The sequence below is a fragment of the Scyliorhinus torazame genome, chromosome 2, assembly GCF_047496885.1.
Source record: "Scyliorhinus torazame isolate Kashiwa2021f chromosome 2, sScyTor2.1, whole genome shotgun sequence".
Taxonomy (NCBI): Eukaryota; Metazoa; Chordata; class Chondrichthyes; order Carcharhiniformes; family Scyliorhinidae; genus Scyliorhinus; species Scyliorhinus torazame.
The window spans coordinates 334636307-334659359 of record NC_092708.1 but is presented as its reverse complement, the minus strand read 5'-3'; the positions used below and the strand labels follow the sequence as shown (position 1 = coordinate 334659359).

The following is a 23053-nucleotide window of genomic DNA, read 5'->3' as shown; positions in this document are numbered from 1 at the left end:
AACATTTTCCATGTGGGGTCTCAATATACATACATATGGTCATGGAAAGACATGTTGGCAATAGGGAATATAAAAATGATCAGGGCGCAGCTATTAATATTGTGTAGGTTTCCTTTCATTGAATCTGCTTGGCTCCCTGATTAGCTCTGGTCTCCATCAATTGCACAGGGTCCTAATGTCACTCCTGCATAATTTATATCTATACTATATTAAATTTGGCTAGGTATGTTGTGCACGCCCGTATTTGAGCATCACGTGATACAGATTCATTTGTGCAGCTTCACATTGCTACCACCAGATGGTGTTTCATAAACTGCAGAGTCCCATAATGATGCCTACATCTTCATGAACATGCTCCAAAGGAAATTCACTTTCCTGGCAAAGTCACATAAAATCCATACAGTTAAAACCTACAAGAACCCATCCTGGAGATCCCAGTAGTTTATGCAAAAAAAACCAGAAGATCTATTTTGTTACTATGAAATGTATAAAAACAGCTGCTACAGTGAACATCATATTGGCTCAAAGAAATATAGTTATCACCGTGGTAATTAAAATTAGGATTTCTTTGCTACATTGATAAAATCATCATGAAAAAAAGATGTGACAGGTCCGTTTTCACTGAGGAGTCAGGTCAGACATTGTTACTGGGTGCATTGTTAGGACATCTGTTTATTCGTTGTCAGTATTAATGGGTAATTAAGGAAACAATAAGTGGAACTGGAGACACAATAACAATCATGGTGGCATTTCCCAGTATTTCCTTTATAGTACTAACTTGATACAGTTAGTGTTGCGTTTGGGATTGGTTGCAAATTGTTATTGTTAATATAATAGCAGTTGTTGCTAGACTACAATGGTTGCTAGGATTTAATGGAAGTAAATAACCACAGGTTTCTGCAATAAGAATGATTGCAGCACAGGCAAATGTTAAATGAAGTGCTAAATCAATTTAAATGAATTAAATGGGCTCTACCAGCAAAGCTGTTTAAGGCATTATTTACAAGAAATCGCTTTCAAAAGCTGTAAATTCTGCTTCTTCAGATGTCATTTTCAAATTTGTACCTCAATATTATATCAACATGTGATTTTTCCACTGAATACTCCATTGTGGCCAAAATCAGCTTGTCCAATTGAAAATTGCACAAGGTCGGAAAATGTATCAGTGATCAGATTTTAACACTTTGCCATGTGTTCATGAAATCTATGAGATTCCTTACCTTTTGACAAATGCTATGCTAATGAGAAATTGCAATCAATGTATTATAGTACCCCTGTGGTCCATTTTGCCATGGCAGTTGGAGTCACATATTGCTAAAAATCATCTCATCTATCTCATTCTCTTTAATCCTACGACCTCAATGTGCATTGTGCCGCAGCGCTAAATTGTGAAATTGTTCAGTGCCTAGAGGAGCAGGTTAGGGACCCTCCCTTGACATTTGATCTTTGAGTGTTTCTAGATGTGCCATATATTACTGTCCTCTGCCATGTGGCTTGCTGTGAAGAAAGAACTCTCAAGAGCATCTTAAAAGACAGCTCCTATTAAGCATAAAACAGGTTAAGTGAAATGCAACTACACATGGAAATCAGAAAATAAAACAAAGTTGCATAGTGCTGATATAATTATAAGACAGAAAAACACATACACCTTAAAAATAACATAGAAAGCTTAGCACAACTGCTATATACCTTGTTTGTGGACTGAAAAGGATAATGCTGTTATCCTTTGGGGATTGCTATTCAATCTGGCCTACAGCCCTATCCTGTAGTCTGACAGGTTTTTTGGTATGAAATAAGAAAAGACAAAAAACGTCAATAGAAGTTATTGAAAATCTCAGTGTGAATGAAGATCTGGATAACTGTTTCCTTTCAAGGATTATGTTAAGTAGACTATTCAAAATTTAAACCATTAATTTTTTACTATTTCACATTTTCAATGTCTTCAATACATGAAAGAATTCTGTGATAACTTGAAAAGGACAACAGAAGCTCGAGGCATATATTTTTCTGCTGTTACAATTCTTCGAATGAAAGTTCGGATTTCATACTTCTGAATGCGTTCTCTTCTATAATGTGTGCTAATCAAGTTCACTGTTGCAAAATGCAAACTTCTGGCAGGCGATCATGATCAGTGTAAAAAAAAACCATTGAAATCTTGTTTTTTAATTAACTGGGGAAAGTGGTCTCCATTTCTGAGATAAAATAACAGGAACTATACCTACAATGGAATTGTAAGAACAATTCCTCGTAACGAAGCAATTGTGATCAGTGGCTTTTGAAAAGTGCAATTATCTTTTCTTAATTGAAGAACTGGCCAGGGTGCTAAGCACTGATATAACAGCAATTGGTCCAAGGCTGATAGTAATTGCTGGATTAAGGATGTGCTTTCCCAAACAACTAAGTTAAAGCACCAATAATACTGCTGTAGGTTGTGTTATGGGTAATTCAACAAGAAACAAATGCCTGAACTATCGACACGTTTCGAAAGATGTAACAGTAACTGCATTTCCTAAATGATTCTGTAAATCTCTGTTAAAGGTAGCCATTTATAAAGTGATACACTTGCATAGAAATGTCTAAATCTCCAGGCTTGCATCAATTAATTTTGTGGTGTAATTATCTAGTCGATTAGTAGGATTTTATTGGTAATATAGTAATCTCTTATGCTTTTACTCCACTTTTTGTATTTCTAAATTATGATTGGCAATTTAAAGCTGTTTTACCCTCCTTCATTTGTAAAATAATTTATATTAAAATATATGTCATGATATCACACCATTGCTGTTAACAGGCTTGGAAGGGGATGACTAAGTTACAAGTTTGAAAAATTATTTTCTGAAAACAAAGTTCATAAACGAATATAATCTATGCAGTGCCTTTGGAATCCAAGGGATTCTGTGTATCGAGGAACTGAAAGGTATATAGTTTACCGAAAAGATATTCTTCATGACTTGCATTGCAGAAGCCCTTGCCAAGTTTGCACAGGACCAGATGGGTCAGATAAGGAGTAACATGATTACAAGCCTCCATCTTAAGGCATTGTATCCTCTGAGGAGATGGCAGAAGCAGCCAGCATGCGGTGCCAAAAGATCTGCGAAGCTTTCGACCTCACATGAAATCTACAAACAAATCGTGCAGAAAAACATTTGGTTCAGGTTTTGGCATTCGAATTTTAGAGCTAGTAACATTATTGAAAATTAGGCTGAGCAAACACTCATTAAATATGAATAGGCCCAACAACACATGATTGCTGTCTCTGTTCACAAAGGCAAGTCCTAAGTACTCGGATTATGTACTGGTTCACTGTGATGAATTCATCTTCCTTTGCTTGTTTATGAGATTTATCACAACAGTGTTGCCTTCTACTGGAAGTATTGACCTTTATCTTGAAGTAGGAAATATTGTAAGGCTTGCTTTCAATTACATCCCATTCTGGTTCTTGATATCTAAAAAGCATTCTGCCAGAGAAATTTGGCCTTCTGGAATGCCCTAGGAGGGTTCGAAGTGGAACTTCAGCACAGATCCAGATAACTGAATAAAAGCAAATTACTGCGGATGCTGGAATCTGAAACTAAAAGAGAAAATGCCGGAAAATCTCAGCAGGTCTGGCAGCATCTGTAAGGAGAGAAAAGAGCTAACATTTCGAGTCCAGATGACCCTTTGTCAAAGCTCAATTCTCTCCAGATAATTGAACGCACAAGGAAAGTGCAAGAACATTTTTCTGCTCCTTTCTCAGGGGTGTGGTTGCAAGTGGCTGCTGTAGTTTGCTATAAATAGGTATGTAGGTCTTTGAGACACAGGGTTTAGCTCTTACAGAATGTAAGGCACGGAAATCTGAGACACTGGGCGCGATTTACCCGCTGCGTCCCGCTGGAATTGGGACGGGACGTGGCCGTAGATCCCGCGAGAAGCCTCTTCCAGGATTCCTGATGGTCATTTTTGGAGTCTCCCGGATGATTGGAGCTACGAGGGAAATAGCCCAGTAGTAGACCTGGAAAAGGTCAATGAGGCATTCGAGGCTTTCTACTGGGGGCTGTATGCCTCCGAGCCTCCCCATAGTGGACTTGGGGATGAAACAGTTCCTTGATGGCCTGGGCATACCAGTTGTGGGGAGGATAGGCATTGGGGACTGGAAGCACCACGAGAACTGCGGGAAGTCATTGAGAGCATCAACTCCACGCAGGCGGGGAAGGCACTGGGACCAGACGGATTCCCGGAAGACTTCTACAAAACAATTCACGGCAGCACTGGCCCCACACCTGCGGGAGATGTTCACAGACTCGCTGGCAAGGGGCAAGCCTCAACCTCTCATATCTAAAATGGACAACAACCCAACAGAATGTGGGTCCCATTTCCTTGCTAAACACAGGCATGAAAATTCTGGCCAAAATCCTAGACAAGCAACTGAAGAACAGAGTGGTAGCTGAAGACCAGACGAGCTTTGTCAAGGGTAGACAGCCAACATCGAACATCAGGCGCCTGCGGAACGTCAAAATGACCCCACTCTGGGAGAGAACACGGGAGGTGATCATCTCCCTGGATGCAGAAAAGGCCTTCGTCAGAGTCGATTGGAAGTACCTCATAGAGGTACAAGAAGGGTTTGGCTTGGAACGGGATTCACCGCCTGCGTGAAACTCCTGTATAGCGCTCCCATGATGAGTGTATGGATGTATGCCGCCAGCTTTAAATACTTCCAGCTGCACAGTGGCACAAAGCAGGGATGCCCGTTGCTGTTCGCCCAAGCGATCGAACCACTAGCGATCACACTCAGAGCGGCAATGAATTAGAAGGGGATCCGAAGAGGAGGCAGAGAGCACAGAGTCTAGCTCTGTGCGAATGATCTGCTCCTCTACCAGGTGGGTCGCAGTCCAATAACGCAGCATGGAGGGAATCATGGCACGTTTGAAAGAGTTTGGAACCTTCTTGGCTAAGTACCTTTCTGGGGGAGCCCCAGAAAAATGGGGGGAGGAGGGGGATCCCCAGAAAAATGTGGGGGGGGGGAAGAGGGGGGAAGAGGGGGGATCCCCAGTAAAATCCTGCAAAATTACAAGAGGCATGGGGGGGCTTAGCCCTCCCAAATCTGCAATATTACCACTGGGCAGCAATTGCGGAAAGAGTAAAGGAATGGAAAAAGGAATTGGAGGCCGAATGGGAAAGAATGGAGGAGGATTCCTGGATGGGGACCTCTGGGCCCTGACCACGGTAGCGCTCCTCTCACCACCGGCTTGATACTCAATGAGCCCAGTGGTGTTGGCGACACGCTGGTTGTGGAATCAGCTACGACAGCACTTTCGTCTAACCGACATATCCATTAAGACCCCCATCTGCAACAACCACAGGTTCGCGCCAGCCAAAATGGACGCCACCTTCAAATGGTGGCGACAGGACAGGGAGGACATTGACAGTTACGGGGACGTTGACAGTTAGGAACTTCTACGCAGCCAACAGACTGACAACACTAGAGGAACTGACAGCGAAGTTCCAACTGACCAGGGGGAAACTAATTAAGATATATGCAAGTCAAAAACTTCTTACATAGGGAAACAAAGACATATCCACGGCCACTGCAACAATCGCTATTAGAGGACCTACTGGACGCAGACCTCCAAGGCAGGGGAAACTGTGGGGACCTGTTTGGACGACCACAGGACAAGACAAGGGAAAAATGGGAGGAGGACCTCGGGTTTGAAATAGTGTGGGGACTCTGGAATGAAGCACTGCACAGGGCAACTCCACCTCTACCTGTACAAGACTAGGCCTCATGCAGCTGAAAGTGGTACACAGAGCCCACTTATCCAGAACCCAAATTAATGGGTTCTTCCTGGGGGTGGAGGACAAATGTGAACCATGTCAAGGAGGCCCGGCCAAGCACACCCACATGTTCTTGTCAGGTTCTGGACAGCCTTCTTCGAGGTGATGTCCAAGGTTTTGGGGATGAGGGTGGAGCCATGCCCGAGAGTGGCAGTCTTCGGGGTATCAGAACTCTTTTATGGGGAGGCAGGCCGATGCCCTTACCTTTGCCTCCCTGATCGCCCGCTACAGAATCCTGCTTGGCTGGCGGTCAGCAGCACCACCCAAAACTGCAGACTGGCTGTCCGACCTATCGGAATTTCTTCAAATGGGGAAAATCAAATTCGGCATCCGGGGGTCTGAAGAGGGCTTCTGCAAAACCTGAGAGCCATTCACTCGGTTGTTTCAAGACCTGTTTGTAGCCAACAGCCAATAAGCCCGAGGGAGGGGGGATCGACAGACACAAACATAGAGGGGGGAGGGAGGGGGAAGGAGGAAGGGAGAGAACAAGAGAAGTACAGAACCCAACCACACCTAACACTAAATAGTATACGTAGCACCAGGCCTCCCCAACAGGTTCCGGTTGGAAGACCCATCGGACAAAGAAGGCACGCCAGATAACAAGAAGGGGAAGGGGATCGGGAGGGACGGGAGGAGTTGGGAGCAGGGGACTTGGCCAATACTGGGCACTTGCTGAGAAATATAAATTGTAACTGATATATATCATGAATGGTAACTGATGTATATAGTTTCTGTGTATGTTCATGTTCATCTTTGCTTTGTATAAAAAGAAAAACCCTAATAAAAACAGAAGGAAAAAAATACAACAGCAACTTACATTTATATAGCACCTCTAATGCAGCAGAATGGGCCAAGGTGCTTCACACAGTCTGACAATGGGCCACAAAAGAGAGAGAATGGCAGAAAGATCAAAGGCTTGGTCGAAGGAGTAGTTTTGAAGGAATGTTTTAATGCAGGAAAGAGAGGGAAAGAGGTTTAGGGAGGTAATTCCAGAGGTTCGGGTCACAGCAGCTGAAAGCATAGCCACTAATGGTGAAGCAATTAAAATTGGGGATATTCAAGAGGTCAGAACTGGAGGAGCACAAATATCGTGGGGATGGAGAACGTTATGGAAATAGAGCCTAGCTACGGAAGGGGTTGAAAATACGGATACCAATTTCAAAATGTGTTGCTGAAGTGGGAACCAGTATAGGTCAGTTGGTTCAGGGGTGATAGGTGAACAGGAAAGACCCGGAGCAAGTTAGGGCACAGGCAGCGAGCGATGTGTTGGATGACCTCAGGTTTACGAAGAATCGGACATGTGAGGCTGGTCAGGAGTGTGTTGGAATACTCAAGTGTATATGTAGCAACGACATAAGTGAGGGTTTCAACGTCAGATGAGCTGAGGCCGGACCCCAGTTTGATAATGTTGTGGAGATGGAAATCAATTGTTTCAATGATGGCAGGTAAATGTGGCCAGAGTCTCACCTTGGAGTCCAGAGACTCCATATGAAACCCAATGGGTGAAGAGTTTGGTTCGGCCTCATGTCGGTTGTCAGAGAGAGGAATATAACTGATAACCAGGCTGCAGTGTTTGTAGAAGTGGCCTAACACATGGCATCAGTTTTCACAATATTTAGTTGGAGTAAATTTCTGTATTTTCAAAATTCATTTTTACAGGGTGTGGCTGCCGTGGGTGAGGTCAGCATTGATTGCCTGTTGTGATATATGTAGGTATTTCAACTATATTGTACTATAAATATTTGGTGAAGTAAAGGTTAAATGCCTGGGTTAGAGTGTGTTTGACTGCTGAAGTCATGTTTTAAAACAATCTTGGTTTGAAAGCAACAAAGTTTTCAGTAGCCAGAGGTGCAATTCACCATCATAAAAAGTTAGGGCTAATGCAATTTTGTTTTGATATAAGGATTCCCTGGGAAGTTAATTTGTTTTCTGCTTGGTGAGATGATGTCATTGCTGGGTGGAGCTAAGGCATCAGGTTTTTTTAGAAAGCACTTTCAGTTCTATTCTGAGTTGAATGGAGCTGTGTTCACAGTGAAGTAGTTTTGCTCTCTCTGGAGGTTAGTTAAAATAGATTACCTGTATTTAAAGCAATGCAGACTTGTCGGAGGACAAGAGGGAGCTGAAACAAGCCAGTTGAAACAACTTTTGAAGACATACAACAAAACAGTTTTTTGAGAGAGGTCAGGGGCAAAATTCTCCGGTATCGGCGCGATGTCCGCCGACTGGTGCCAAAAATGGCGCAAATCAGTCAGGCATCACGCCGCCCCAAAGGTACAGAATCCTCCGCATCTTGGGGGGCCCAGCCCCAACCTTATGGGGCTAGGCCCGCGCCGGACTAATTTCCGCCCCGCCAGCTGGCGGAAAAGGCCTTTGGTGCCCCGTCAGCTGGCGCGGAAATGACATCCACGGGCGGCGCATGCGCGGGAGCGTTAGCGGCTGCTCACGGCATCCCCGCGCATGTGCTGTGGAGGGAGTCTCTTCCGCCTCCGCCATGGTGGAGACCGTGGCGAAGGCGGAAGGAAAAGAGTGCCCTCACGGCACAGGCCCGCCCGCGGATCGGTGGGCCCCGATCGCGGGCCAGGCCACCGTGGGGGCACCCCCGGGGCCAGATTGCCCCGCGCCCCCCCCAGGACCCCGGAGCTCACCCGCGCCGCCTTGTCCCGCCGGTAAGGTAGGTGGTTCAATCCACGCCGGCGGGACAGGCATCCTAGCAGCGGGACTTCAGCCCATCCGGGCCGGAGAATCGCGGGGGGGGGGGGGGGCCCACCAACTGACGCGGCGCAATTCCTGCCCCCGCTGTATCTCCGATGCCGGAGAATTCGGCAACCGGCGGGGGCGGGATTCACGCCAGCCCCCGGCGATTCTCCGACCTGGCGGGGGGTCGGAGAATCTCGCCCCCAGATCTTTTCAGTAAAGTAGTGTCAAGAGATCTCTTGTTCAAATAGTAACTCTGTAAAGCAAGTATTCCTCTGTGCCATTGGTATTTAAGGTGGATCATGTTGTTTAAGTGAGAATAAAGATAGCAATTAAGGGTATTGTATTCACTGTATTGTTCAAGGGCTAATTATAAGCTATTTTCGGATGTGATGTTAAAGATTTTAATACTGTGTTAGTTTGTTGTAATATACTGTATCCCCGTGTCCTTGTGCAATCACTCCTAGAGCGAGGTATCCTTTCCTCACAGTCTGACAAAATTAAAATAAAATATTGGGGTTTAAGTCCAGTATCCTAGCCACTGTTGGGGTCTGGTCTGGGATCGCAATCCCATCCCTAATTGCCTCTGAGCAGATGGTGGTGAGCTGCCTTCTTGAACCACTATAGTCCATGCAGTCCTGGGTTTGGAAGGTGCTGTTGGAGGAACATTGGTGAGTTGCTGCAGGGCAGCACGGTAGCATAGCGGTTAATACTATGGCTTCACAGCACCAGAGTCCCAGGTTCGATTCCTGGCTTGGGTCACTGTCTGTGCGGAGTCTGCACGTTCTCCCCGTGTCTGCGTGGGTTTCCTCCGGGTGCGGTTTCCTCCCACAAATCCCAAAAGACGTGCTGTTAGGTAATTTGGGCATTCTGAATCCTCCCTTTGTGTACCCTAAGCGACTAGGTGCTTTTCACAGTAACTTCATTGCAATGTTAATGTAAGCCTACTTGTGACAATAAAGATTATTATTATTATTAACTTGCATATGTGTATGTCAGTGTTGGAGAGAGTAAATGCTTAAGGTGGTGGGTGAGGTTCTAATCAAGTGGGCTGCTTTGTCCTGGATGGTGTTGAGTTTCCTGAGTGTTTTGGGAGCTGCACTCACCCTGGCAAGTTGAGGGTATTCCATCACATTTCTGACTTGTGCCTTGTAGATGACTTTGGGGAGTCAGGACATGTGTCGCTGATTGCAGGATTCTGAGCCTCTGACTTGCTCTTGTGGTCACAATATTTATGTAGCTGGTAAAATTTAGTTTCTTGTCAATAGGTAACCCCACAGATGTTGATGGCGAGGGAATCAGTGATGGTAATGCTATTGATTGCCAATGGGAGATGGTTCGATTCTTTCTGGTTGTAGGTGGTCATAGCCTGGCACTTGAGTGGTGCAAATGTTATTTGCCACTGATCAGCCCAAGTCTGAATGTTGTCCACGCCTTGCTGCATATGGATACAGGCAGCTTCTAATCATGAACGATGCTGAACATTGTGCAATTGGCAGTGAATTTCCCCACTTCACCCATTACTAGATGTTGAACAGGCAGTCTGCCAATTGGGGTCAAGAGAAATAGGGATGAGGTAAAGCTGCAGGTCATCAGTGTGCATGTGGAAACTAATGATGTGTTTTGGGGTGAATTCGCCGAAGGGTAGCAGGTAGATGAGTAATAGGAGAGAGCCAAATGTAGATCGCCCTGGGACAGCCGGAGGTGTTGGTGGGTTTGGGGGGTGGAGGGGTTGTGCAAATTAAGTCTTTGCAGGGAATTCTTGGCTACAAATATCCTTATTATTTACACCTGTATCCACACATTTAAATTTTCTGCCAAAAGGTGAAATCCCAACTCCTGCATGACTCATGAAATAAGGATACTATCATTCTCCCCCTTTCCATAACTCTGAACTGGATCTGATAAGAACTTGCTACCATTCCACTTGAACAAAATAGCTTCAGATAATCCACTAAACTACTGTAGAGAGAAATCAACTGTTGAAAAGATGATGGCTTATAATTGTATGTCTTACGTTGCTGCGAGAAGGCAGGTGAGTATTTTGCATTGTTTGTGCATTTGTGCCATTTGAAGAATACATCATTTGGTAGCGTTGTGCTAACTGCTGACTTCACGCCTTGGTGATCTGTAAATAATAATTAGATGTGGTTAATACAATTTATACCATTGTGAACACTGCAAAATAAATTTACAGATGGATATTTCAGCTTTTGGCAAACCAGCCATTCCACTGTTTTGGTTTTATTTATTTATGATGTCCTTACCACATGTAATTTAAGGGTTCAGTTGTCCAGATTGGGGATGGATAAGTACCTTTTCCCATTTTGACTATCTTTGCCAGGTTTCTGCTTGGTCTTTATAGTCAAATAATGCATTAACACTTACATACTGGGCTTGAACATGAAGAATGAATGCTTTGATGAGTTACTAGAACTCTAAATGAACCTGAGTCATTATCTTGAGGAGAGAAGAAAGCGAACATTATAAAGGGAAGATTAATGATTAAAGGAGATTCTAGGACATGATTTTTTTCATTGCACTTGGCTATGGAGGGTTTCCTGGGAGCAGTGCACCGTGAAAGTTCAGATAGGAGAATATTCTTTTGTCCATTCATTCAAATGGGCAGGAAATCAGGCTGGTCCCAGTACACTTGTGTGATTCTTCCCACCCTCTCACCTTTTACAGAGCAGTTGATCTGTTTTGCTTGAGTGCAATAAGAGGACGATCTGTTCACAAAGGTATTGGAAATGACAATTAGAGGAACTGACATTCCTTGAATTTCAAAGGCAAAAGACCAGACCTTGGATGCTCACAGTGGCAAATGTTGAAATATCCCCAGTGAGTGCTTTAGGACCCCTTGGAATTTCTGACGAGTGCACGTTTGTTGCAATTGTCTGGTAAGTTTAAATATCCGATGGGCTGATTTGCATTGCCCGGGACTTTCACGACTGTCTCCAACAAATAAACTAAGGGTCAGAGACTTGGACTAGATAAGTCCGATTTATCCAAATACTTACTAAGCATTGTTACATTGTTTAATCTCTGGTGGAACTCAATGATTAACAGCGTAACTCAACCCTCCATCCGCCACGTGCACCCCCACCCCCGTATCCTTAGCAAGACCCAGCCTCCCCTCTTCTTCACGCACCAGCCATCTGACCAGACCACCCACTCCACCACCCCTACCTGGCAACCCCCCCACTCACCCACAGTCACCCACTAACTCCACTGAGAACCTTTTGAGATCTTTAACCCCTTGTCTGAATGTAGCAGCTGATGCTACTAAAAGAGGGGGGGTGTCCTCTGTGCGCTTCTCTTCGTTATACCTCTCCGTTGAGATGGATGCGCTGATGCATTGCGGCTGCAGCTGGGACTTCCCAATCCAGCTGGAAAGATGCAAAGAGGCAAGAGCATGGTGATCTTCTCAGCTAGCGGCGATCGACCGAGCATTGCTACTGGTCAGAGGATCTGAATAAAGTTCATTTGAAATAGATAGCCTATGACTCCTGAAGAAAGACGTATTTTCTATCCATTCTCCCTATTTTTCCTGCCTTGACATATAAGCCCTTGGAGGCAATTTTCTGGCCACGTTGTGCTCGGCGCAAATCCCATTTTGTCGGGGGAATAGAGGAGAGGCTCGAAATGGGATCCTGAAAGGGTGCCAAAATTGTGCAATGCTCCCGGCCTGCTGTAGCTGACATAGGGCGCAATTCTCCCATGATGGAGGGGGCAGCATGGTGGCGCAGTGGTTAGCACTGCTGCCTCACGGCACCGAGGTCCCAGGTTCGATCCTGGCTCTGGGTCACTGTCCGTATGGGTTTCGCCCCCACAACTCAAAGATGTGCAGATAGGTGGATTGGCCAGGCTAAATTGCCCCTTAATTGGAAAAAATGAATTGGGTACTCTAAATTTATTAAATAAATAAATAAATTCCTCCATAAGGGAACAAAGTCCCACAGCGAGCACTTTTAGCCGTGTGTTTCCCGGCGCTCACAGCGCAGGGAAACACATGACTATTCAACGCGACTCGCATTGCATAAGGGGCCTGAACAGGGAACGCGTCGCTGAGGCCGCATGTTGGCCTGTTTTATACAGTGCGGAGCTCTGCTCACTGGAACTTGCGAGTGTGGTAGGGTCGGGAAAAATGGCATTCCGGTCTCCAAGGCCCCGAGATGATCCCCGACCCCCCTCCCTCTAGCGCTATGGGAGGACCCCCGGCTAGATCAGTGCCAGGTTAGTACTGCCAGGGTGCCAGAGTGCTGTGCTGCAATGTCGTTGATCCGACCAGAAATATTTGGGGATAGGGCAGCACGGTGGCGCAGTGGTTAGCACTGCTGCCTCAGGGCACTGAGGACCCGGGTTTGAACCCGGCTCCTGGTCACTGTCCATGTAGAGTTTGCACATTCTCCCCGTGTTTGTGTGGGTTTCACCCCATAACCCAAAGATGTGCAGAGTAGCGCTATGCTAAATTGCCCCTTAATTGGGAACGAAAATGAATTGGATACTTTAAATTTCCAAAATGTAAATCAATAAATAAATAAAAGTAGAAATATTTGGGAAGATATGCACCCATTGGCTTTGGCCTCCACCACATACTCTGTTGTATCATTGTTGATTCTACCCTTCTCCTTGGCCGTTGGTTTAGTCTGAATCAGTCTAAAGAAAATCAACATTCTATCTGTCCTCAGCTGAGCATCGTACCTCATACCCCTGACATCACAAAAACTGCCGACTTCTCCCTCCGATGTATTGCCTGCCTCCATTGCTGACTCAGCTTATCTGTCACAAAAACATGCATCCATGCCTTTTTAAACATCCAGGCTTGACTATGTTCCATTGGCTCGCCTCATATCCTACTCAAAGGCCATTCATAATGCTGCTGCATGTATCCTAATTGCAACAAATGTTGTTCACCCTTCTCCCCTGTTCTTTCTGACTCATCACATGTGCTTGGTCCACTAATACCTTAAATTTAAAATTTCAATCCTCGTGTTCAAATCCTTCCATGGCCTCACCCCTGGCCAATCTCTGTAATATCTTTCCAACCCTACAATCACTGCTGCCTCACAGCGCCAGGGACCCAGGTTCAATTCCGGCTTCTATCTGTGTGGGTTTCCTCTGGGTGCTCCAGTTTCCTCCCACCGTCCAAATGTGTGTACATTAGGTGGATTGGCCATGCTAAATCCGCCCCTTAATGTCCAGGGATGTGCAGATTAGGTTCTGGGTTACGGGGATAGGGCGGAGTGGACAGGGGAGTGTAAATGGGTGGAGTGCTCATTCGAAGGGCTGGTGCAGACTCAATGGGCCGAATGGCTTCCTTCTGCACTGCAGGGATTCTATGATTCTATGGTCATCCAAGAACCTCTGATTTCTGCAACTCTTGATTCTTGTGCATCCACCACTCCCTTCATTGGTGGCTGCACCTTCAGCCTTCTAGACATGAAACTCCACCTTTAAAATTCAATGCATCTGCACCTCTGTCTCCCCTTGCCTTGCAAAACCTACCTCTTTACCCAAGTTTTAGGGCATCAATTGTGATATCTCCTTTGGTTTAACGTCAGTTTTTGTCTGATTACCTCTGTGAAGCAACCTGTGAGCTATTCTGCATTGGAAACACTGTAAAAATGCAGATCGTTGTTGTTGGTTGCACAAAGCATTTTCCATCTCCGGTGAAGATGTTGAGTGGAGTAACCGTCCATCGTTTCCAGTTGCTCTCTGATATTTTCTCCAAGTGACTGGTGCTGATGCATGGGCTTCAACAGTGGCAGACCCGTCGATAGGGGAGCAGTCAAGGCGGGGTTGATGGTTATTACTTTGCAGTCTGACCATCTCCTCTCTCAACTGCAGTGACCACTGGGTATTGGGCAGGAGTTGGAGCGCTGACCAATTTATTGCTCCCTTCTCTATTGGGGCGGGGAAGGTGATAGTTATGGTCGTTGTGGGTCCACTAAAACAAACTTGACTTCCTGTACCATTGCTGAAACTAGCTAGATTTGTGCAAATCAGGGGCGACATTCTCCGACCCCCCCGCCGGGTCGGAGAATCGCCGGGGGCTGGCGTGAATCCCGCCCCCGCCGGTTGCCGAAGACTCCGGCACCGGATATTCGGCGGGGGCGGGAATTGCGCCGCGCCGGTTGGCGGGCCCCCCCGCTCGATTCTCCGGCCCGGATGGGCCAAAGTCCCGCCGATAAATTGCCTGTCCCGCCGGCGTAAATTAAATCACCTACCTTACCGGCGGGACAAGGCAGCGTGGGCGGGCTCCGGGGTCCTGGGGGGGGCGCGGGGCGATCTGACCCCGGGGGGGGGGTGCCCCCACGGTGGCCTGGCCCGCGATCGGGGCCCACCGATCCGCGGGCGGGCCTGTGCCGTGGGGGCACTCTTTCCCTTCTGCCTCCGCCACGGTCTCCACCATGGCGGAGGTGGAAGAGACTCCCTCCACTGCGCATGCGTGGGAAACTGTCAGCGGCTGCTGACACTCCCGCGCATGCGCCACCAGGAGATGTCATTTCTGCGCCAGCTGGCGGGGCAACAAAGGCCGTTTCCGCCAGCTGGCGGGGCGGAAATTCCTCCGGCGTCGGCCTAGCCCCTCAATGTTGGGGCTCGGCCCCCAAAGATGCGGAGCATTCCGCACCTTTGGGGCGGCGCGATGCCCGTCTGATTGGCGCCGTTTTGGGCGCCAGTCGGCGGACATCGCGTCGTTTCCGGAGAATTTCGCCCCAGAGGTCAGTTCTATGACTTCAGTGGTCCATGTGGTTCTATTGCTTTCTAAACTATCAAGGAAGCAGCCTTATAATTTTAAAGAGGCAGATCTATGTTCTCTAACACTGGCCATAATGTGAGCTTAAACCATGTTATTTAGGAAATTTACAGCAGCAAGAAGCATTATTCATTTTTATATGATTTTAATTATTTTATTACTCAGTTGTAATATTTTCCTAGTTAACCTTCCTGTTTACTATGGGCAGTCTATAATTGGATTTAATACTTGAAAATTAGATTTTGCAATTGGCAATGCTGAAACTGGCATATTATCATCTATGATAACAAAATGTTTTACCCTTATTGAATCAAATTTATCAGAACCCATTACAGGTATTAGTAAGCAACATACAGTTGCAAAAATAGATTCCGTTTGTGATTTTTCAACCTAACCCCAGTCCCAAGTTAAAGAAAACTTACCAAAGCTGGAATATACATTTACTGCAAGATCTTCCCCCTTTTGTTACAGCTCCAGGGCTTTCATTTGAATCATAAGACGAGCAAAGTCATTGTTATCTTTCTACTTTTTGCTTGTTTTTTAAATGTTCTTCCTCTTCTATCATCTTTTGTGGGAATCAGAAGATTTGCAGGTCCACTGAACTGTTACTTTGGTACCTCCACTTTGTGAGTTTCAGTTTAGCCACCTATTAAAGAACCATGACAAAATTATCTTCTGGGGGAAAAAAATAAAAACGTATCCTCCCCCCCGCCCCCCCCCCAACCCCCGCCACCGGCCCAATGCGAAACGGAGACCAGACTTAATGACCACGCCGGGGTAGGGGGGTATTGGAGGCTAAATGCCAAAACAAAACAATTCCAGGCCAACATTATCCAACAAAGCATCCAATATTCTATCCAAATGTCAACTAGTTGCCCTTGTACATTCCCTTAGCATTTATCCTGTGGCGCCTGTCCTGTGATGCCTTTGTGTGCTCCTGCTGTTGGCTTTCGCTGGGGGAGACTGCAGATGGTCTGACAGGACAACCTGGAGCAGCTCTGGCCTAGAAGGTTGATTTCAGGTTACATTGCCTGGGCTTGGGTGGCTGCAGTCCGGGGACACTTGACGGGGTGGGACTTTGGAGATCATGAATGCTGTCATCCTGAGAGAGGATGTTGGCTTTGTGCTCCATGGAGCCACTACCACTCCACTGGAGTCTCGCCTCAACAATCCTAGTAATCTGTTGGAGCACAAACTGCTGGATTGCCGTGAGAACCTGCAAGCCCCTTTGAGCACCGGTATCCACAACCACAGTCTGAGCCTCTGTGGCAACAAGTTGAGGTTTCATGACTTCAGCCTGCACCACTCCGACATTGGGTGGCTTCTGCTTATTCTGTAATGAAAACTGAGATAGCGGCTGTCAGATGCTGCATCATGTGTCAGCATGCGTGGTGCAATGTGTTTTGGCGATGTGTCTGTCATGGTTAAATAGCTGACAGTGTGAACATGCTTGGAGTAAAGCTTGCAGCAGGGCTAAGTGTGTGAGGTAATGTTATGAATTTGAAGTATGAGCCATGCTGAATGAGGAATGTTAGAAGGTGAGTGATGAGGGTGTAACACAATGAGCAGAGAGCGAGTCTAATGGTGCAATTGTGAGAATGTGGTATTTCGAGCTGAATCCGCTGACCTTGATCACATGGCGTGAGGCCATTAAACTTCTTTCAGCACTGCATCCAGATCATTGAGGATGTCTGCTGCCATTCCCTTCTGAATGCTTGCCTGGAGGGATTCTGCTCCCCTTGTGGGAAGAGGAACTCCGTCCTCCTGTTCCCCTCCTGCACCCAGGGCAGAAGGAGGCCATTCGGCCCGTCATGTCTCCAGCAACCCTCTGAAAGAGCATCCTACCACGGCCCACTCCCCTGCCCTATCCCTGCAGCCCCATCTAACCTGCGCATCTTTGGACTGTGGGAGGAAACCGGAACACTCGGAGGAAACCCACGCAGACACGGGGAGAACGTGCAAACGCTTTACAGGTAGTCACCCAAGGCTGGAATTGAACCCGGCTGCCTGGCGCTGTGAGGCACCACTGTGCTGCCTCATCAGAGGTCCATCAGGAAATGGGCGAGCCCTCTCTCTGTCGTGCTGTAACATTGTTACTCTTCTGTAGATCAGACACTTTTCTCCCTATGAAGAGGTGAGGCAGGATTTAAGTTGTGCCAGCCTCACGTGAGCTTGAACCCATTACTAAGGCATGCAGCCATCAACACTGTGTTTAATGTTGGGTTGCATGCCACAGCCATACTATTGAGCAGGCAACACAAAGTTTCAAGCAAGAGGAAGGACGGAGGGTGGGAAACAGGGCAATGGGGAGGTTTGTGTTAAAAGGACAGTTAAATGATAAAAGAGTTGGTGGTACAAAGCCAAATGGAATGGTAATGGGATGAGTAAAGAACCAAAAAATGAGGTGTGATGGCAGAATGATGATAAACTGCCAGAGAGGAATGAGTTAAATCAAACCCTCCATAGAAAAAGGAAACAAACTTGGGCAGGGGCTATAGTCTGAAATTGTTGAACTCAGTGTTGAGTCTGGAAGGCTTTAAAGTGCCGATTTGAAAAATGAGGTGCTCTTCCTCAAGTTGATGTTAAAATTTCATTGAAACATTGCGAGGCCTGAGGACAGAGAGGTCAGCATGAGAGCAAGGTGGAGAATAAAAATGATGAGTGACTGGGAGTTCGGAGTCACGCTTGCACACTGGAGGTGCCCCACTAAGCGGTCGGCCACTCCCCAGTGAAGAGCAGACCGCATTGTGAGCGGTGAATACAGTACATCAATATGTAAGAAGTACAAGCAATACACTGTTTCATCTGGAAGGAGTGTATGGGGCCTTGGATGGTGAGGATAGAGCATAAAGGCAGATGTTGCATCGCCTGTGTTTGTATGGTGGCGTGGGAAGGGAAGGCGGCATTAGGGTGATTGCGGATTGGATCGGGGCGTCACAGAGGGAATGAGCCCTTTGAAATGCTAAAAGGGGAGGGGAAGAGGTACCTGCTTGTGGCATCACACTGGAGGTGTGACATGGCGGAGGATGATCTGTTGAATACAGAGGCTCTTAGGGTGGAAGGTGAGGACAAGGGGAACCCTATTATGGTTCTGGGAGTCAAGGGAAGGGATGAGAGCAGATGTGTAGGAAGTGGAATGGACATGGTGGAGGGAATTCTTGGTGAAGGAAAAGGAAGATTTCTCAGAAGCATTAGAATGGAAGATTACATCATCAGAACATATGCAACGGAGATAAAGAAACTGGGAGGATGGAATGGAGTCCTTGTGGAAGCAGGGTGTGAGGAAGTGTACTCAAGGCAGCTGTGGAAGTCGGTGGGCTTATAATTAACATTTGTTAACCTATCCCCAGAAATGGAGACAGAGAATTTGAGAAGGGAAGGGAGGAATTTGAAGCAAGTCGATGACACTTTCCAGTTTTGGGGAGAGCTGGAAATGGCCCCAATTCAGACATCAGTGGACCCGAGTTAGACTGGAACAAGGAATGTCCCATATATCCCACAAACAAAGGTGGGCATTGCGGGTTTCCCATCGCAACATCTTTAATTTGAGTAAGGGGGTGGAGTTCAGGGAGAAGCTGTTCAATGTGAAAACAAGTTCAGACAGGCGGTGGTGGGTGGAGACTGGTTGGTCCCATGTTTAGGCTGGACGAGGAGAGGCCTCCAAAAACCCTGTCTGGGAATGGAGGTGTAGAGATACAGTACGAGGGTGTCCGTACTGCGGACGAGACTGTTAGATTCTGGAATTTGGAAACTGTTGAAGTGACTGAGGGCATTGGAAGAGTCGGGGGAGTAAGTGCGAAGAGCCTGGAAAAATAGAATCAGAATCAGAAGAAATCAACTCTGTTGTGCAGGAGAAGACTGAAAGGACACTAGGGGAGTCCTGTTTGTGGATGGGTCTTGAGAAGGAGTTAGAAGTGGACTGTTCAGGTTTGGCAGTCTGAGATTGGAGCCGTGGAGGGTAGATATCCAAAAGAAATGAAGTCAATGAAAAATCTAGAGATGATAGTTTGATCCAGTGGTAGCATCATGGTCTAGGGGGAGGTAGGGTAAAGTATCGCAAAGTTGGCATTTGGCTCTGCAGGAGAGAGGCCAGTTGACCAGAAAACAACAGCACCACCATTGTCAGCAGATTTGACAATTTTACACTATGAAAATGCAATGCTGCAAGTTCAGAGGGAGAAAGGTTAGAGCGAGTAAGGGAAACAGAAAAATTGAGATGGGTGATGTCACAGTTGCAGTTCTCAATGAAGAGATCGAGAGAAGGCATGGGACCAGAGGGAGGGATCCACGTGGAGGGAGAATACCGGAGCTGGTGAATTCCCGACCACATATTCAAGGCATCACTAAGACTGTGGGCGCGATTGAATGGCCTCGTTGTGCCCAGCTCAGTGACTCGATGAGGTCGGTAAATCCTGCGAGAGGCTTCTTGTGACATTTGTGATGCTCGGAATGCCTTGCAAGATCTAAGGAGAGCCACTATACTCATTTAAATATGTCGCCGCCCAGTTCTCCCGAGGCCTGGGAACTAACGGCTGCGTCTGGGAGACCTCACCATGGCGTCGTTTCGCACTGGTCCACACAAGCGTGGATCAGGTATAATGGCACCTAGGGGGGTCTCCCAAGCCCTCGGAGGCTCCCGAGTGGTCGGGCTCTAGGCAGATGGTACCCTGGCTCACCCACTGCCACACAGGCACCTTGGCACTGCCTGCAGGGCACGTTGGTACTGCCACCAGGCATGCCAGGCTGGCAGTGCCAAAGTGCCCAAGCACCATGTTGCCTGTGCCAGGGATCGGGCCTGGGGGGGCCCTGCTTTTAAGAGGTGGGGCGATGGGAGGCTTGGGGACCCCCTAAGAGGTAGGTTAGGGCAATGGAGGGATCCAGAGGCCATGATGGGGAGCTGGGGAGTGGGGCGGTTGGGCTGAGAGCACGGGGTAGCATTTAAAAATGGCGTCCCAATTTCTTTCATCTTCGTCTTGAACTGACGAGCAGGAAATGAGGTATGTGTGGCCTCGGCGGGGTGTTCCTGACCTAAGTCAGAAAGAACAAAGAGTCCTGTTTGATAGTGGGTGTCATAATATCCACGCATGTATATAATGAGATGCAGACAGGCAGTGATTGACACACAGAATGACCAGTAAGCACACAACACAGTGCAGCCAATCACCAGACAGGACACTACCACTATAAAGCCAGAGGGCACTAGGTTTCCCGCTCTCTCGGGACCCAGCCACTGAGACAGTCAGAGTCCACGAGCTAGCACAGTGCAAACACCATGCGGTAGCTAGTAAGTCAGGTCAGGCTAGTACAAGGTCTCCAGTCAGTTCAGTATAGTGCCGACCCACAGCTGAATATGTATATCAGTTCTATCGTTGAATAAAACAGTGTTGGATCTTCTCCAGTGTTAGATGTCTGTTTCTAGCTTCCCTGCATCGAGTGCAGTCCATATCGAACCTACCTGTCTAACACAGGTCGTTCTCAGTGCTGCAGGCGCCGAGAAAGACCCCACTATACGCACCCAACTCGGGACTCTTATTTTAACCTGTTAAGTCATGCCCAGTGTGTTTCTGCACAACATTGTTCGTTTCTGCACCTGCCTTTGCTGATCTGCTGCTGAAACCCTCACCGTTCGGCTTGGTTACCTCTCAGCTTGATTTCTCCAACATTCCTGGCCAACCCTCCACATTCTGCCCTCTGTACATTTGAGGCCATCCTAAACTCCGCTGCCTGTGCCCTTAGTTAAGGTTCGAGTTCATCATAACCGCTGTGCTCACTGATCTGCATTGGCTCACGGTTAAGCAATGCCTCCGTTTTAAAACTCTCATTCTTCTATTCAAAGCTCTCCATGACTTCATCTCTTCCTATTTTGCCTGCAGCCAGTTAGCTCTGTAAGATATATGTGCTCATCTAATTATAGCCTCTTAAACATCTCAGATTTTAATCACTGTCCTGTTGCTGGCTGTGCCTTCAGCTGCCGAGGCAGTAAGCTCTGGAGTTCTCTTCCGAAATCTTTCGCCTTCTGTACCTTCCTTTTCCTTTCAGGCACTTCTCGAAACCACCTGGCCTTGTATTTCTTTATGCGGCCGGGAGTGTCCCATTTTGCTTTATAATGCTGACGTGAAGTGTCTTTGGGACGTTTTATAACATTAAAGGTGCTTTATCAGAACGAGTTGTTGAAATGTGCCCGCCTCAGCTCCTATACAATAGCATTTTCTCTCAACACGTCTTGCGAAGTGACGGTTGTGTTTAGCTGATCAGAGGTATTCTGTGAAATTTTCACATTGGCACACCTTACTTGAAAATGCATTTGGTTTTTATAAGCAGAAATGAATGTACACTTTCACTGATGCAACTTTCTTTTATTGAAACAGAGGCTCATTATCCAGATCCTTTTCGACTTTGTACAAGAATCGCTTTGTGGGAGCGCATTTAGTGATGTTTATTTAAGACCATACGTAAATAATGAATGCTGTAAGAATGGCTAATTAACCATCTTGATTGATTTGCATAAAACAGTACCAAAGAGACAGAATCATGTTCCGACGCAGTTTGAGGGCAGAAGGAACAAGAATTTTCTTTTCTGGCTAATGAAGAATTCATGATGATCTTTGTGACGTGAACGAAGGGTGGAAGGAATCAGAGAAGTGGCGATCACACGGTGTGAATGTATTGATACCTCAGCTGGGATTGGAGAATGGAAGGGAGTCGGAGGAATCAAGGACAGATGCTTTGCTGTTAAAGCGATGGAGAAACGTTAATTTGCATCATGATTAACTGAAAGCTGCGCATTGAAGATATTGACAAGGAGGAGCCTTGGACAAGGGAGGCATGGGACAAATCACGCCTGAGCTTCTCTTTCTTGAGTAAGCAGAGATTAGGTTGGATTAGTATTTAGCTCTCCAGTGAGCATTTATAAAGAATGCTGGAGAGAGGCTGATTGTTCATCCTTTAAGAGTTAATACAACTTTTGGATACATGGGGATCAGGCAGAGAGGGAGATTTGAAACCGTTTCGGAAATCAACAGCTATAGCTAAAGTTAAGGAGGAAGGGAAACTGCCAATGGATAGGAAAATCTTTCAAGACAGAGAGAACGTACAATATGATATTCATGCTTCTCCTGATGAGCTGTTTATGCATCTTGATGACTTGTGCCCGGCACCACTGCAGCGTCTTTGTTGAGCTCAGCAGTTTATCAGAAGGTACCGTGTAATCATGTGGAAACCTCAATGATTGCTGCTGGACCAGAGTGTCCCTGCACATCCTGGATAATGGAGTGTCAAAGGAAAATGGATGGGAAAGTTGTGGTTTATTGGCTTCATGTGCTGGTTATAAACCCTAACTAGATGATGGAGTGGAGGGAACTGTAAGTAAATTCAAGCATCTTTTCCTGTATTGATTTACAACAGTTGACTCCGGATGCCTTCATTATATTGGTTATCAATCATATTTAGCAGATGATTCCTTCAGGAGATTTGAAGGAATAAAATAATTGGGGGGATTATTTGAGTTTGCATAAAAATACTACCCTCTTAATGAGCCCAAAGAATGTTCAATATTTTAAAATGTCTTTTAAACCCCTTCACCAATTTGCAACTGCAACCCTGATCTCCACTGTGATGTTGTAATTTAAAATTGTTGTTGTCTTTCTGATGTCAGAGGTCGAACTCGTTCAAACGCAGTCAGACTGACTTAATGCTGGTTGAGAAAACAGTGTGCATTTAGCTGGTGTTATAATATTCAAACATTACTTTTAAGTTGCAGAATCTATTACTTGAGAAAAATAGTTTAAT

General features: G+C 46.4%; 1 protein-coding gene across 6 annotated transcripts in view; it reads left to right on the top strand.

Annotated features, from left to right (window-relative positions):
• kif26ab (kinesin family member 26Ab) overlaps positions 1-23053 on the top strand; it is a 287692-nt gene that overhangs the window by 164911 nt on the left and 99728 nt on the right. Inside the window, exon 1 of one of the 6 annotated variants that reach the window (XM_072489897.1) lies at positions 21714-22626. The exons of the other annotated variants lie outside the window; for them this stretch is intronic. Within the exon in view, the coding sequence (XP_072345998.1) occupies positions 22607-22626 (20 nt within the window). The 5' untranslated portion in view covers positions 21714-22606. Of the gene's footprint in view, positions 1-21713; positions 22627-23053 lie in introns of those variants that run through there. 6 annotated transcript variants of the gene reach the window in all.